This window comes from Mandrillus leucophaeus, unplaced genomic scaffold (assembly GCF_000951045.1).
Source record: "Mandrillus leucophaeus isolate KB7577 unplaced genomic scaffold, Mleu.le_1.0 Scaffold714, whole genome shotgun sequence".
Taxonomy (NCBI): Eukaryota; Metazoa; Chordata; class Mammalia; order Primates; family Cercopithecidae; genus Mandrillus; species Mandrillus leucophaeus.
The window spans coordinates 813,525-827,483 of NW_012107742.1; the positions used below are offsets into that span (position 1 = coordinate 813,525).

The 13,959-nt window shown below is 38.8% G+C and overlaps 1 protein-coding gene across 1 annotated transcript in view; it reads left to right on the plus strand.

The window, feature by feature from the left end:
* LOC105528395 (protocadherin alpha-13) overlaps positions 1–4,999 on the plus strand; it is a 130,576-nt gene extending 125,577 nt beyond the window's left edge. The window contains exon 9 of the mRNA XM_011965124.1: positions 2,278–4,999. Within this exon, the coding sequence (XP_011820514.1) occupies positions 2,278–2,588 (311 nt within the window). The 3' untranslated portion in view covers positions 2,589–4,999. The remainder of the gene's footprint in view (positions 1–2,277) is intronic.
* Positions 5,000–13,959: the final 8,960 nt, after the last annotated feature.

The following is a 13,959-nucleotide window of genomic DNA, read 5'->3' on the forward strand; positions in this document are numbered from 1 at the left end:
CGGGAGGTGGAGACTGCAGTGAGCTGAGATCTCACCGCTGCACTCCAGTCTGGGCAACAGAGCAAGGCTCTATCTCAAATAAAAAATAATAATAATGATAATAATAATAAAAGAAGCAGATACAGGAGGGGTCTTCTGCCCTCCGTCTATTTGCCTAAAAGAACATAAATTTACAAAGACAAAAGTTATCCTGCTTCTACCTCCCTCCTCTGCCTCCTACCACCAGGAAGAACAGAGGTTAACCACTGAAGACAACTTTGGACTCTTATTGGCCTGGAAATGGTACTGGAGGAATCGACATTAACAAGCTTTACAAATTAGCCTTTATCTGCCATTCATTTGCCTTCCCCCAAGCAGCCACCCATTAGAGACTCAAAAGTCCTTAAAGGTCTTTTCCTTTGTCTTACACTTTTTAAAAAATTTACTGTTCTTTGTTGAAGATGCTATATAAGTTGGAATTCTAAGCCACCTTTTTGAGAACCGCTCATTCTCTGGGTGTCTGTCATGTATATATGAAATATACATGTTAATAAACTTCTGTTTGCTTTTTTTTCTTGTTAATCTGCCTTTTGTAACAGGGGTCCAGTCCATCTGAGAACTTATTGGAGTTATTGTCCTACATGACAAAGAACTCATGAGAATAAGTGTTTCAAGAAGGGGATGACAAATGCTGCTGAGAGGTTTGATGAGGACTAAAATGTGACCATTGATTGTGGAAGTAATATAATGAACTTGACATGAGTTATGTTAGAAAATTACTGCTCAGGGACACCAAATTAGAGGAGACAGAGAAGTAATAGGAAATTGAAATAGGAGATGTAGTCAACCCTAAACTGTAATTGAACATAAACAGTTTATTTGATGGAGCTTTTCACATGTCAACCAAAAGAGCAGTGTCAGATACATAAACATTGCTATGATGTCAGAGTTCCAATGTTATGGCCACTGGGATCACTTTGCCCACACAGACCATTACCCTTCCTCTCTAGCTCTGACTTCTACTCTTCTAGAAGTCACTGGTATACTTTATGGTGTGTCTTCCAATCAGACTCTTGGGAATGTCTTCTATTGAAAACTCCTGTGGATGCATAATTGTTTTCCCAAGACTCAGGGCAGATTTCACCTCCTCTGGAACCCCATCAACTTTCTCAAGTATACTTAACAATTTCTTCTTCTGGAGTCCCACAATACTTTACATACACCTTAGTTATTGCATGTATTAAGTTGGTTTCTAGTTCCCAAAATAAGTTATTGCATGTATTAAGTTGGTTTCTAGTGTCCCAAAATAAGAAGGATTGTTAAGCTGAAGGCAAGTTAAAAGAAGCAGATACAGGCTGGGTGCAGTGGGCTCACGCCTGTAATCCCAACTAGACTGTGAGCACATTGAGGGAAGGAACTTGGCTTGGAAAGTAAAATTGGCTCCCAATGTTTTATCTAAACACGTAGGCTCAATTTACAACAGGATTCCATCTTCTTATGTTGTGTATTCCCATCTCTCCTCTCCTCCATCCCACCATCCTTCAAGGTTATTACAATAAAATTCGGATCAAATAATTGATTCAACTAATTTTTCTTGTTTTGGACAAAATAGACATCCTAATACAGTTTAATCCTAATTACAGTTTAATAGCCAAAGTTTAATCTAGACACTAAAAGGAGCATATTTTACCTTTAGCCTGTATCTTTCCCGTCTCATTCCCAGTCAAGATAATCACAAATGTATTCTTTAGGAAATTCTTCACAAAGAACCAAACATGTGTTCCTATAAAACAGATTCTTGGTATCCTAGTGAAAAAACCTGCCCTCTTGCTTGTCTGTAAATACTGGCCTTGTCTGGGTGTGGTAGCTCATGTCTATAATTCCAACACTTTGGGAGGCCAAGGTGGGAGGATCTCTTGAGCTCCAAGAAGTTTGAGATCAGCCTGGGTAACACAGTGAGATCTCATTTCTACAAAAAAATTTTTTAAACAGTTAGCCTGGCATGGTAGCTTGTGCCTGTAGTTCCAGCTACTTGGGAGGCTAAGATGGGAGAATTGATTGAGCACAGGAGGTCGAGGCTGCAGTGACTGCATTTCAGCCTGGGTGACAGAGGGAAATCCTGTCTCAAAAAAAATTAAACAAATAAATAAATAAGTAAACACTTGCCTTGCCCTCAGATTTGAAGAAATAACTCATGATTTTTTTGGGAGGCTCAACCTGCCTATGCAGTACTACTGTACTCTACCAGCAGTGTACCGTCAAGAGCCCGTCAATGATTTGTAATGTTTTGTCTTTCAGAACCAGAGGCAGGAGAAGTGTCCCCTCCAGTTGGTGCGGGTGTCAACAGCAACAGCTGGACCTTTAAATACGGACCAGGCAACCCCAAACAATCCGGTCCCGGTGAGTTGCCAGACAAATTCATTATCCCAGGATCTCCTGCAATCATCTCCATCCGGCAGGAGCCTACTAACAACCAAATTGACAAAAGTGACTTCATAACCTTCGGCAAAAAGGAGGAGACCAAGAAAAAGAAGAAAAAGAAGAAGGGTAACAAGACCCAGGAGAAAAAAGAGAAAGGGAACAGCACGACTGACAACAGTGACCAGTGAGGTCCTCAAATGGAAACAAGCCACTTAGCCAGTTTTTGTAATAATGGCAAATCTCTCCCATGTAGCAACTCCCTGCTCCTTTTTCCTATCTGTGTGAGCCCTCTTAGAGACCTCAGAAATCTGCAGAAAGTTCCCTGTGTCTGTCTAGAACGCATTTAACAGGTTTTGTCGTAAAAGCTTTACTAAGTCTGGTGTTAACTCTTTCTCTCCACTCTGGCTTGTTTTCAGAACCTAAAAAGCAGACCCAAGTTTCCTTTCTCCTCCGCCGCAAAGGAGAGGCTTCCCAGCCCCGCCAGTGAGAGGTTGGACTCTCTGCCCTGTGCTCCGGGGATCCTGTCTTGATGACACTTGCAGGGCAGGCTGAAAAGTTTTGAGATTGAGCAGCTTGGGTGTTTGTGGCCACTGGGTATGTGTGGCCACCGCAGGTATGCGAGTGCCAGACATTGGCTGAGACGGGCCAGCTTAGACTAATTGGTACAAGGAAGGCAAGAGAACAAAGACAAATAAACAGCGGAAGTTATCAGTGTGGAGGGGAAGTGTAAACTAAAAGGGACCAGACTTTCTAAATCTTACAACTCAAGAGGTGGTGGCCACCCTCTAGGAGACAAAACTACCCCCACTGACAAGGCTTTAGGAGACCCTAAAGTCCATTGGCTGTGATGTCATTATCCTAAAATCTGCATCTTACCTGCGAGTCAACAGTTCAGTGTTTTAACAGAGAACCACCCTGGGAAACAGAAGCAGATCTGATGTGTTTCCTATACATGTCCTGTGCTCACTTTATTAAAAATTCTTTTGCACACAATGTTTATGAAAAGGTCAGATCCTTTTCCAATACTTATGCAAAAGCAAAAGAAAACCCCAACACCTCACCTTTCGCTGTTTGTTGTTTCATAGATTTATTTAAAAAAAGAGAAAGTCTATAGCTATAAATCTTTAAAGAGAAATATGAATACAGTTCCCCTAAACTTTCCTCAAAAGAGAATTGAGTCTACAGCCATTTAAATGATCATTGCTGCTACAGAAGTGCTTTAAGAGAATTGCCTGAAACATCTGTATTATATCGGCCACCTGCCAATCACAGCTTTACTCTTTCAGGTCACTCTGGGGCTGCCTCTTGCATGTATTACTAAATAAAATGATCTCTCTCTCTCTCTCTCTCTCTCTCTTTTCTAAGAAACAATTATGTGCACTTTGATACACAACCTTCTCTAACCAACTATATCAAGACCCAAAAATTGAAGAAAAATATTGTTTTCTCATACAGTGAGCAGATTTTTCAGTCTTCTAATTCTGACTTGTCTTGGTGTGCTAGCCTACACCTTCTCTTTGGTTTAGTTTTCCTTTTCTATAACACTCTGAATTGCTAATCTTACTAACACCTATGATGTTACCTGAAATCAATCTCCCATATGTATGCTGTATGCTATGATAAGACTCCTGAAATATACTTACTCTGTGCTTGTGTATGTGAATGTTAATGCAACTATTACCTAGAGTGAACTTTAAGCTTTATTGTTGAATGTAATTCCATTATATTTCCTTTTGTACACCTGTGAAAAAGTGGAGTAGTGTTTTTTTAACCATTGTTAATCAGCTTTTGTGTATGAAAGACACAGTAAAAATTTCTTTCTTAAATCAAGATACTGGTGATTCAAGGAATTTTATTTATGGTCCAACCAAGAGCCATCTCTTGCCAAGACTTCTGCTGGCAAGGGAATGGATAAAGCTGTTTTGTTCTAGTAACAATTTTGGAATGAATACTGACAATATTCCATGAGGGTGTGCAAGCACAAATTTTACCAATCTGACCTCTTTGAAGTTGCAGAATGCTTTGAAATTCTAATGGTATCTGAAGTATCAGCTCATAGAAAGTAATAAAATTTGCTGTCACCTTAAATAAGACATTTTAATTTTGTTATAATGTACAATTTAGAAGTTTGATTAATTATATTATCTATTTAGGCATTAATATAAAAGAAGTAGGAGTCTGTTATTTAAAAAAAAAAGCATTAAATTAAAAAAAAAACTGTCTTGTCTACTTTTAGCTTCATTCTCCCATATTTTGAAGGGTGTGTAACTTCAGCTCTGCAGGATTGCATGGGGTAAAACTTGTTGCCAACACATGTGAACCATTGCCACATTGTAGGTTGTGATCATTTTGCCCCACTGAAGCCCATGTATCTGACCTTACGTGCCTTTTGAACTAGGAGAATCGGGCTAATTTGTTAATGATGATAATTATAATGTATCTGTACAGCACTTTTTACATTTGCGAAGTGCTTTCCAATCCATGTTAGTTACTAGTTATTACAGCTGTAAGGATAAAACACGTCATGTGGATTCATTTTGAATTGGTGCTATTGGTATTTCCTCTGTTATTGCTAATAAATGAAAATGGTGGTATGAAAGAAATGGTGGTCATTTCTAAGTATAAGAGTAGGAGGAAATAGAACACTGATAGGCAATTAATACTAAGAAGATTGCTGCAGTATGAAACTCACTGTAACACTCTCTATCACGTTAGCTTTTATGTCGATTACTAAGGCAAAAGCCCCAATGGAATCAAGATTCGAACTTTACATAATTAGAATGGGCAGCAAGGAGGTTGCTGTGTTACTTTGTAGTTACACTGTTTTAGTCTTCTCTAATAAGAATTGCGACAAACCAACTTTTTTTTCTCTTTTTCTTTTTTTTTTTAGACAGAGTCTCGCTCTGTCGCGCAGGCTGGAGTGCAGTGGCGCTGTCTCAGCTCACCACAAGCTCTGCCTTCCGGGTTCACGCCATTCTCCTGCCTCAGCCTCCCGAGTAGCTGAGTAGCTGACTATAGGCGCCCGCCACCACGCCCGGATAATTTTTTTGTATTTTTAGTAGAGACGGGGTTCCACCGTGTTAACCAGGATGGTCTCGATCTCCTGACCTCGTGATCCGCCCACCTCAGCCTCCCAAAGTACGGGGATTACAGGCGTGAGCCACTGCGCCCAGCCACAACAAACCAATTTTTATCACTAGAGCCCTTCTAGTCATCTTTTTCATTACTTGTTTAGCCCCTGCACCTCTCTACAATTGGGAAGCCAAGTGACACCCCAAAGAAATGGACTTTTAGGTCAGGGATAGTGGTTCGTGCTTGTAATCTCAGAACTTTGGAAGGCCAAGGCCAGAGGATGGCTTGAGGCCAGGAGTTCAAGATCAGCCTGGGCACATAGCGAGATCCCATTTCTACAAAAATAAATAACTTTATTGAGTACAGGGTATATGCCAGCCACTCTACTGCATAGGTTCAGTTGTAACAAATAGATTGTTTTGTCCTTTTGTAGTAAAATTTGTATAAATATAAGCTTTAGATGCAGTAGGTTCTCAGGAGCAATTTTGCCCTCCTGGGAACATTTGGAAATGTCTGAAGGTATTGTTGCTTTTCATTACTTGAAGTGGAGGGTGGTACTGGCATCTACTGGATGGAGGGCAGTGATGCTGTGAAACACCTGGCAATGCACAGGACAGCCCCTACAACAAAGAATCTTACAGCCCAACATGTCAATAGTACCAAGATTAAGAAACCTTGAGATAGAGTGACCATATAATTTGTGTAGTCCGCTTTTGAAATGGAACAGGAGATACCATTCATTATTACTTCAGGATTCAAGATGTAAACTGGGACTGTTCCAGGCTAACTGGGATTTATAGGGACTCTATAAATAAGCTGTGCCACTAACTAGATGGGGAATTTGGGGCAAACCACTACTGCTCTCAGTTTTTCAGTCATCTCTAAAATGGTAATAATTATAATACAGACCTTATAGATTTGTGAGGTGATCTTGAAAAGTTTTTAGCAGGTCTGGCCACACCACAGTACTCGATAAATATTATTATTATTAATCCTTTTCTTCCATTTCCTCACCCGCTTTTCAGAGATTTAGCTATTAGATTCAGGTAGCTTTTTCTACTACTAAAATGTGAATGAGGGATGGCAAAGTAAATCAACATAGACTTGGCAATAAAAATATTTTATTTACTCCTCCAGTCTTTTGCTCACCCCAGGAGGAAAAGAAGTAAGTTTCATAACTCCTTACCTATTTCTATCATAATAATAATCAAGTCCTTAAGTAGTCAAGTGGCCAGTCTGTTTGCAGCTATTTCACCTCAATTATCAGTGATCTGAAAGCCAGAAACCGAAGGGTTTGAAGTACAACAGCTTGAGAGAAAAAGAGGAGTCACCTCCAACAAGTTCTTTCAGCAGATGGGCAAAACAGAAATGCCAAATTACCCACAGACACGCCTGGGATTTCACAGGCAATAAAGGACAAGACAGGTGCATCTTTCTCAAGGGCCAGGCTACGTGATGTAAGTCTCACATATACAGAGTACAAGATTCACTCTTTAGAAATATTGCAATTGATCTAATTTTAAAGGATGAGATTCTCCAATAAGTGTCTAGAGCCTTGGCTGTTGAATTTTAGGCTCCTAGGTAAGATTATAAGTGTCAGGATCTCATGTTAGTGTATTTTATGTTTAAATTATAAACATTACATTTAAGTTATAAACCCCAATCTAAAGTACAAATGTAACTGACCAAACACTAATGCAATTTTACTGTTAAATCTAGATTTTAAAACCATGCAAACATTAAGAGATACAAAAAAACAAGTAAACAAAACTACAGATACACTTCCTCAAGACTTTCAGTCCCTGGAGCTTTTCCAGGAAATGGAAATGGAAATGGAAAGTTGGCCACTCTTTGACTCAAATTCATCATATTTTCATGTGCTTTCTCTCCTTGTGGGAAAAGCTGATTACGTTATTTTCCCCCAAATTACCTTGACTGTTGGCTGGCAGGACACAGCTTGCAACCTGAGAAATTTCTTCTGGCTTTATACACACACACATGCACACACACGCACACACACATGTGCACACATATACACACGCATGCACATGCACACACGCGCACACACACGCACATGCACATGCACATAGGTTCCTCTTGTAACTAGGAGGGGGCTTTAGCGAATGAGCATGGTGCTGTCCTCCCTTTGAAATTGTGCCTAAGAGTGGTGCATAGCGGCCTTTTTGTTCTAATCAGTCAGGTAAAATGTTTGCTGGGTCCCATTTTCTCTTGGGGTTGATCCATGGGGAAATGCCTGCTGACGTATGAAATCTTAAAAGTTTTTTGCCTAATGAAGTCTATCACCTTGTCTTTGAACTTAAGCTCCTCTGAGCTGGACACTAGTGCATTTACTTTCATAATATGGAGTATACTTTGCATAAAGAAATAAGAAAGAGTAGGTAGTGGAAAACATAAAGTCCAGCATTTTGTTAGGTTACACAATTGTCAGGTGACTTGGGGATCATCAATCCACAAAGAACATGAGCAAGTCAGACAACCACTCAGCCAGTAGCTGGTCTTAGAGCAGAGCGAAAACAATTGGCACCCGATGCATAAACATATGGGGGACTGACACAACAGTTCTCATTTTAGGGTTTGCTTTCACTAGACTTACTTTATTTAGTTTTATGTGACATTGAATTTTTATTATAAAAGGTAATATGTATTCTTTTAAGTAAATCAAATAAACCAGAGATATGTAAAGAAAAATTATTAATCTCCTCACCATCTTCTTTCAATTCTCTCTTACTCAGGTATCCAATTTTAACTATTTCAAATGTGTTTCTCTGCATTTTTCTCTATACACACACATTTATATCACATACACATAGGTTTAAAAATAGTTGTTTACCTTTTTTTCTTTGAGACAGGATCTCGCTGTGTTGCCTAGGCTAGAGTACAGTGTCAAGATCTCAGCTCACTGCAACCTCTGCCTCCTGGGTTCAAGCAATTCTCCTGCCTCAGCCTCCCAAGTAGCTGGGACTACAGGCATGTGCCACCAGGCCCAGATAATTTTTTTGTATTCTTAGTAGAGACAGGGTTTCACCATGTTGGCCAGGCTGGTCTCTAACTCCTGAACTCAGGTGATCTGCCTGCCTTGGCCTCCCAAAGTGCCAGGATTACAGGCATAAGCCACCATGCCCAGCCTGTTTTCTTTTTTATATAAAAACAAAATGATGCCATGCTTGTTGCCCTGTAGATTTTTTTTTTTAATTTACAATAATGTGAAGATTTTTTTCAGTTCAACTCTACATCACTCTTTTTAATTCCTGTATAAATTCCACATAATGCCAGATCGTAATGTCATAATGCATTTAATTTTTCCAGATTTTTGCTACTCAAAACCAAAAATAACACGTTTGCAATGATAAATTTAGTACCTGAGCTTTATAAAACGTGGTCTAGGTGTATTACAAAAAGGACGTTTGGAAGACTATTATGAACTTTATGTGACTCCTTCCACAATAATCACATTCCTTTACTGGAACTCACTCATTTCTAGTATTCAATGATGAATTGTGGCTCTGTTTGTAGATGAATGGTGAAAAACAGAGACAGACATTCACAAGAAAAACAGAAAAATGTTAGAAAGATATGCTTTCATTTACTTATCCAGAATAATTTCATGGGAGCTTCATTTCATCCAAAGACTTCTCCATTCAATCACAGATTGAAAGGTATGCATGAAAGAGGAAGTCTCAAGACAATTCAAATACTTGCTTAGACCTGTGATATTTTAACATAACCTGGTTGAACATTGGGTAGAAAGCAATCTAACTTTTTTTCTAGGTTATTACATGTTACCTGAGGGTAGACATATTCACTTTGTACCAGTGGAGCTTATTTCATTTTAAGAAAAACAAATTGCTTGTCAAGTAATGAATCCAAGACAGCCAAAAATCAAGGCAGCCATTCATGTATTTGAAAAATCTCAGTTAAAAAACCATCTGGCTATAAACTTCAGGAAATCTTCCTTATTAAATTATTGATACTATTTTATCCCTTAAATCAGCCTTTCAAGACATAAGTCCATTCTGGGTTCAGTGGCTCATGCCTGTAATCACAACACTTTCGGAGGCTGAGGCAGGAGGATCGCTTGAGCCCAAGAGTTTGAGATTACAGTGAGCTATAATCAGTCACATCACTGTACTCCAGCCTCGGTCACAGAGCAATACACTGTCTCAAAGACAAAAAAGAAAGAAAGAAAAAAGAAAGAACTGCATTCCTAAATCAGGTTTATTCCATTCTCTGTGGTTAATAGAATTCATCAGCCAGACATAGCACACATTTCTTCCCAAATGCTGTAGCTTTCCAGATCACTTTCCTCTTGGTTTTCCTCAAGCCTATGATCAATTTTTCAGAAATCTTGGAGTCTGGAAGTCCCATTCTTCCTTGCACACTTCTCACAGTGGTATACTAGCTTAGAGCCCAACCAGACATCTGGTAAGTCAGTGCTAGGACATAGGTGGGTGGTCCATATATTTGGGATCAGTAGCAGTGCTAGATCTTTCCTGGAGATGCTTATAGGATGGGGAGGAAGCCTTGCACAGGCTAAACAAATAAAATTAGGATCATTCAGGTACTTTCTTTGCATAGATTTGGAATGATAGGGCCAAGGGTCTATGAGATGAGACCATTTTTGCTAACAGAGATGTGCATTTTAAAATAGATTCTTGAGATATGAGTTAAAGAAACCAACACCATCTAGTTTAAGCTAAAAAGGATGATTTATTATAAGGACATAAGTTTGTTTCATTGAAACTAAGAATGAGAGTAAGGTTGGGCCTCCAGAAGGGACCAGAAACAGTAACTTGGAAGCCAGAAAAATTCCTTTTTAAATTTATCTTCTCTAATTCTCTCTCTTAATCTGTTTCATTCTTCCCTGTCTCTACAGATCAGCTCCCTCTCCTTCTCTTTGCCACAGCTTCTAAATTTATACACACTAGGTTCTAGTGGCCCATAAAAACCTACGTTCTGTTTCTATTTTTCTTTCCTTTTTTTTTTTTTTTTTTTTTTTGAGACGGAGTCTCGCTGTCGCCCAGGCTGGAATGCAATGGCGTGATCTCGGCTTACTGCAACCTCGTCCTCTCGGGTTCAAGTGATTCTCCTGCCTCAGCCTCCCGAGTAGCTGGGATTACAGGTGCCCACCCCCATGCCTGGCTACTTTTTGTATTTTTAGTAGAGACAAGGTTTCACCATATTGGCCAGACTGGTCTCAAACTCATGACTTTGTGATCTGCCCACCTTGGCCTCCCAAAGTGCTGGGATTACAGGCATGAGCCACCACACCCGGCCACATATGTTCTGTTTCTAATTCCTAGTTCCAACGTCCTCCTGGAAAGAAAAACTAATTGGATCACCTTGAGTCAGGTGGCCCATCAGCCATGGGCCAGAGGACTGTGGGTAGGAAGGAGAATTCTCAGAAAAAGGGAGATCAGATACTTAGAGACAACTTTAATAGCTTGCTGATAGCTGATATTCCCCAGATGTATATTAAACATCAGTGTACAGAATCTTAGAAACTTAGGGCCCCAAGGAAACTTATTTAACACATGAGAAAATTGAGGCTCACAGAAAGGGCAATGACTCATTCAATGTTACACAGGTAGTCAATGACAAGGCAGTCATTCTCCTGTTACCACTCTACTGCACAACTAGAGGCCACCAGGAGTGAATGACAATACTCATTTCATTATATGTTTGAGAGCCAAAAGTAGTACAACTTAGGGAGGTCATATTAACTTTATATAGAGAGTAGTATTTCATTGTTATATGTGTTTTATTAATCTTTTAATTCAAGATGAAATATCAATATTGATTTCCCTTTATTGATTCTAAAAGTAAAACAAGTTTTTATTTTTTAAAAAAATAATACATACAGATGTCCAGAATTTGGAAAGTAGCAAGTGAAGTATCTCCAGAGAGGCACCATTAAGAGTTTGGCATCTATTCCTCCATTCCTTTTTTCATGCATTTATAACTGGGTGCTTGAAAGGACCCAATAAATAGCAGCCTTCCCTCTTGTCCAGGGTACTGAATTAATTGATAAATAAGACAAAAGAATGGCATAATAAGGCAAAAATATTCCTTTTATTAATAATAAAGATGTGTTAGAGAATGTAGATTAGTGTGAGGGCCAAATGGGACTGCTAGATGAACCCCAGAATTAGTCAAATTTTTAATCCCAGTGTCTGGCAAGAAAGGCAGTGTTGAACAGAAAAGAACTATTATTCCCAGCAGAAAGCTTAATTCCAGGAGGAAAAGAGGCAGTGCTGAGCCAAGTATTAACCATTTATTCTTACCCAAGTTGCCAATCGAATAAGTCCCTAAAACCTCCTGAAGCGGAGTGAATAAAGGGGTACGGCAAAGTTAAGGGTATGACTCCAAGTTCCCTTTGCGTGCAAGAGAGCATCAAGATGGAGAAGATGCATTTTTCTGTAAATATGTATACAGTTTTTAAAGGACCATACTGGTCTTACTTTCTGTAACTTGCTTTTTTTCACATAAATATAAATCCATTTAATTATTTGTATTAGTATTTCATGATATAGCTATAGTCTAATTTATTTAACTAGTTCTCCATTAATAGACAATAAAGATTTTTTCAAATGTTTACTACCATGAATAGTCTTTTACCACATTTGGCGTGTAAGTCCAGTTATTACCTCAGGAAAATTTTCAAAAAATAGAATTACTAAGTAGAAAATATATACATTAAACTTCTTGTATATATTTCAAAATTGGCCTCTGGCAATGCAGTATACTCTTGCCAAAAGTTTATGAGAATTTCTTCTACACCTTGCCCAACGCTGGATCTTAAGAATCTTTCTTATCTTTGAAAACATGATAATCAAAGATTATGATTTAATTTGCATTTCTTTACCATAAAAATGCACATTTTTTCCATCTCTTCCATCGAAAGATTATGAATTGACTGATCTGACTTATGGTGTCAACTATTTACCAGAATACAAGGTGCCTTTAAGTATCTGAGCAGCAAATTTGGCTTTAAAACAGTGTGAAAAATTGATAGTGTTATTTGGCCCAGTGGATATATTAGATAGATTACAATGTGTGATCTCAGAATCAATGTTCAGTCCATATATTCATGCAATGGATAATTACTGTAATAAATGCAGACTTGACATTTCAGTAGACGGAACATAGTGCATTAGGCCTGTGTCCCAGAGGACTTGCTGGATCAGGAGCTTAGAAACTATCAAGTACAGTAGGCCAAATGCCTTGGCTCTAGAGCTCCACCCTTCAGTCCTCATAATGGCCAAATAGGAGGGTGCAAGATTTTGTCATCCATACTTTTTGGAAAAGGAGCCAACATGTCATTGTTTTTAGTTCCCTGGGTACCTTAATAGAAGTATAATTAACTTCCCATATAGCAGACTTCAAGCCTGCTTTACAGAGTCTTAGATCTATTGAAAGAGTTGGTAATGCAAGTTAATAATACCAACAAAGTAAATTTTGACACTAATGTCTAATGGTATATAGAAAAGATAATTGAGTTGAAATAATTAGTATCTATAAAGAGCTTAGATCAGGGTCAGGCTCAGAGGAAGCACTAAATAAATATAAGCCATTTTTTAAAAGTTGACAATATGGCACCTGAACCCATTTTGAGTGATTGAGGATTAATTTCTGTTTCTTTCTCTTTCGTCTCTTTCCTTCTCCTCCCAGTTCCCCAATTCATCCTCTTTCCTATACTCTTTCTCTTCTCCATTGATTCTTTCTACCCACCTCACCATTTTTTTTTCTCTCTCTATGATTCTTTTTCTTCACCTTCTTCCCATACTATCCTTATTGAATGTCTTTGTAATCTACTCATCTCCAGTGAGAGTCAGGTTATGGTTGAAATTCCCAATAACAACTAAGAAAATCAACAATTAAAAAAATTAAAATCTACTTAACATTTAATTAGGAAACAATTTAATTTTTCCAATTCAAGGCATTTCATATGGGCCATATGAAACCATAAGTTTACTCTTTTCTGAGGGTATTTGTATGCCTTAAAAGTAAGTTGATAATCTTTTCTCTTCCATTTTTAGAGTTTATACTGGATACTTTCAAAGTTACTTTTATTGTAAGAAAACATGTGTTGGCTGGGTGCAGTAGCTCATGCCTGTAATCCTGGCACTTTGGGAGGCCAAGGCAGGTGGATCACCTGAGGTTGATTTGAACGTCAGGAACTCCTGATGTTCCAGACCAGCCTGGCCAACCTGATGAAACCCCTTCTCTACTAAAAATACAAAAAATTAGCCAGGCATGGTGGCGGGCGCCTGTAATCCCAGCTACTTGGGAGGTTGAGGCAGGAGAATTGCTTGAACCCGGGAGGCAGAGGTTGTGGTGAGCCAAGATCACACCATTACACCCCAGCCTGGGCAACAAGAGTGAAACTCCATCTTAAAAAAAGAAAAAAGAAAACATGTGCATCTTAGGCTACCGATAAGAGAAAGGAAAAGTGTCTACAGAAACTTG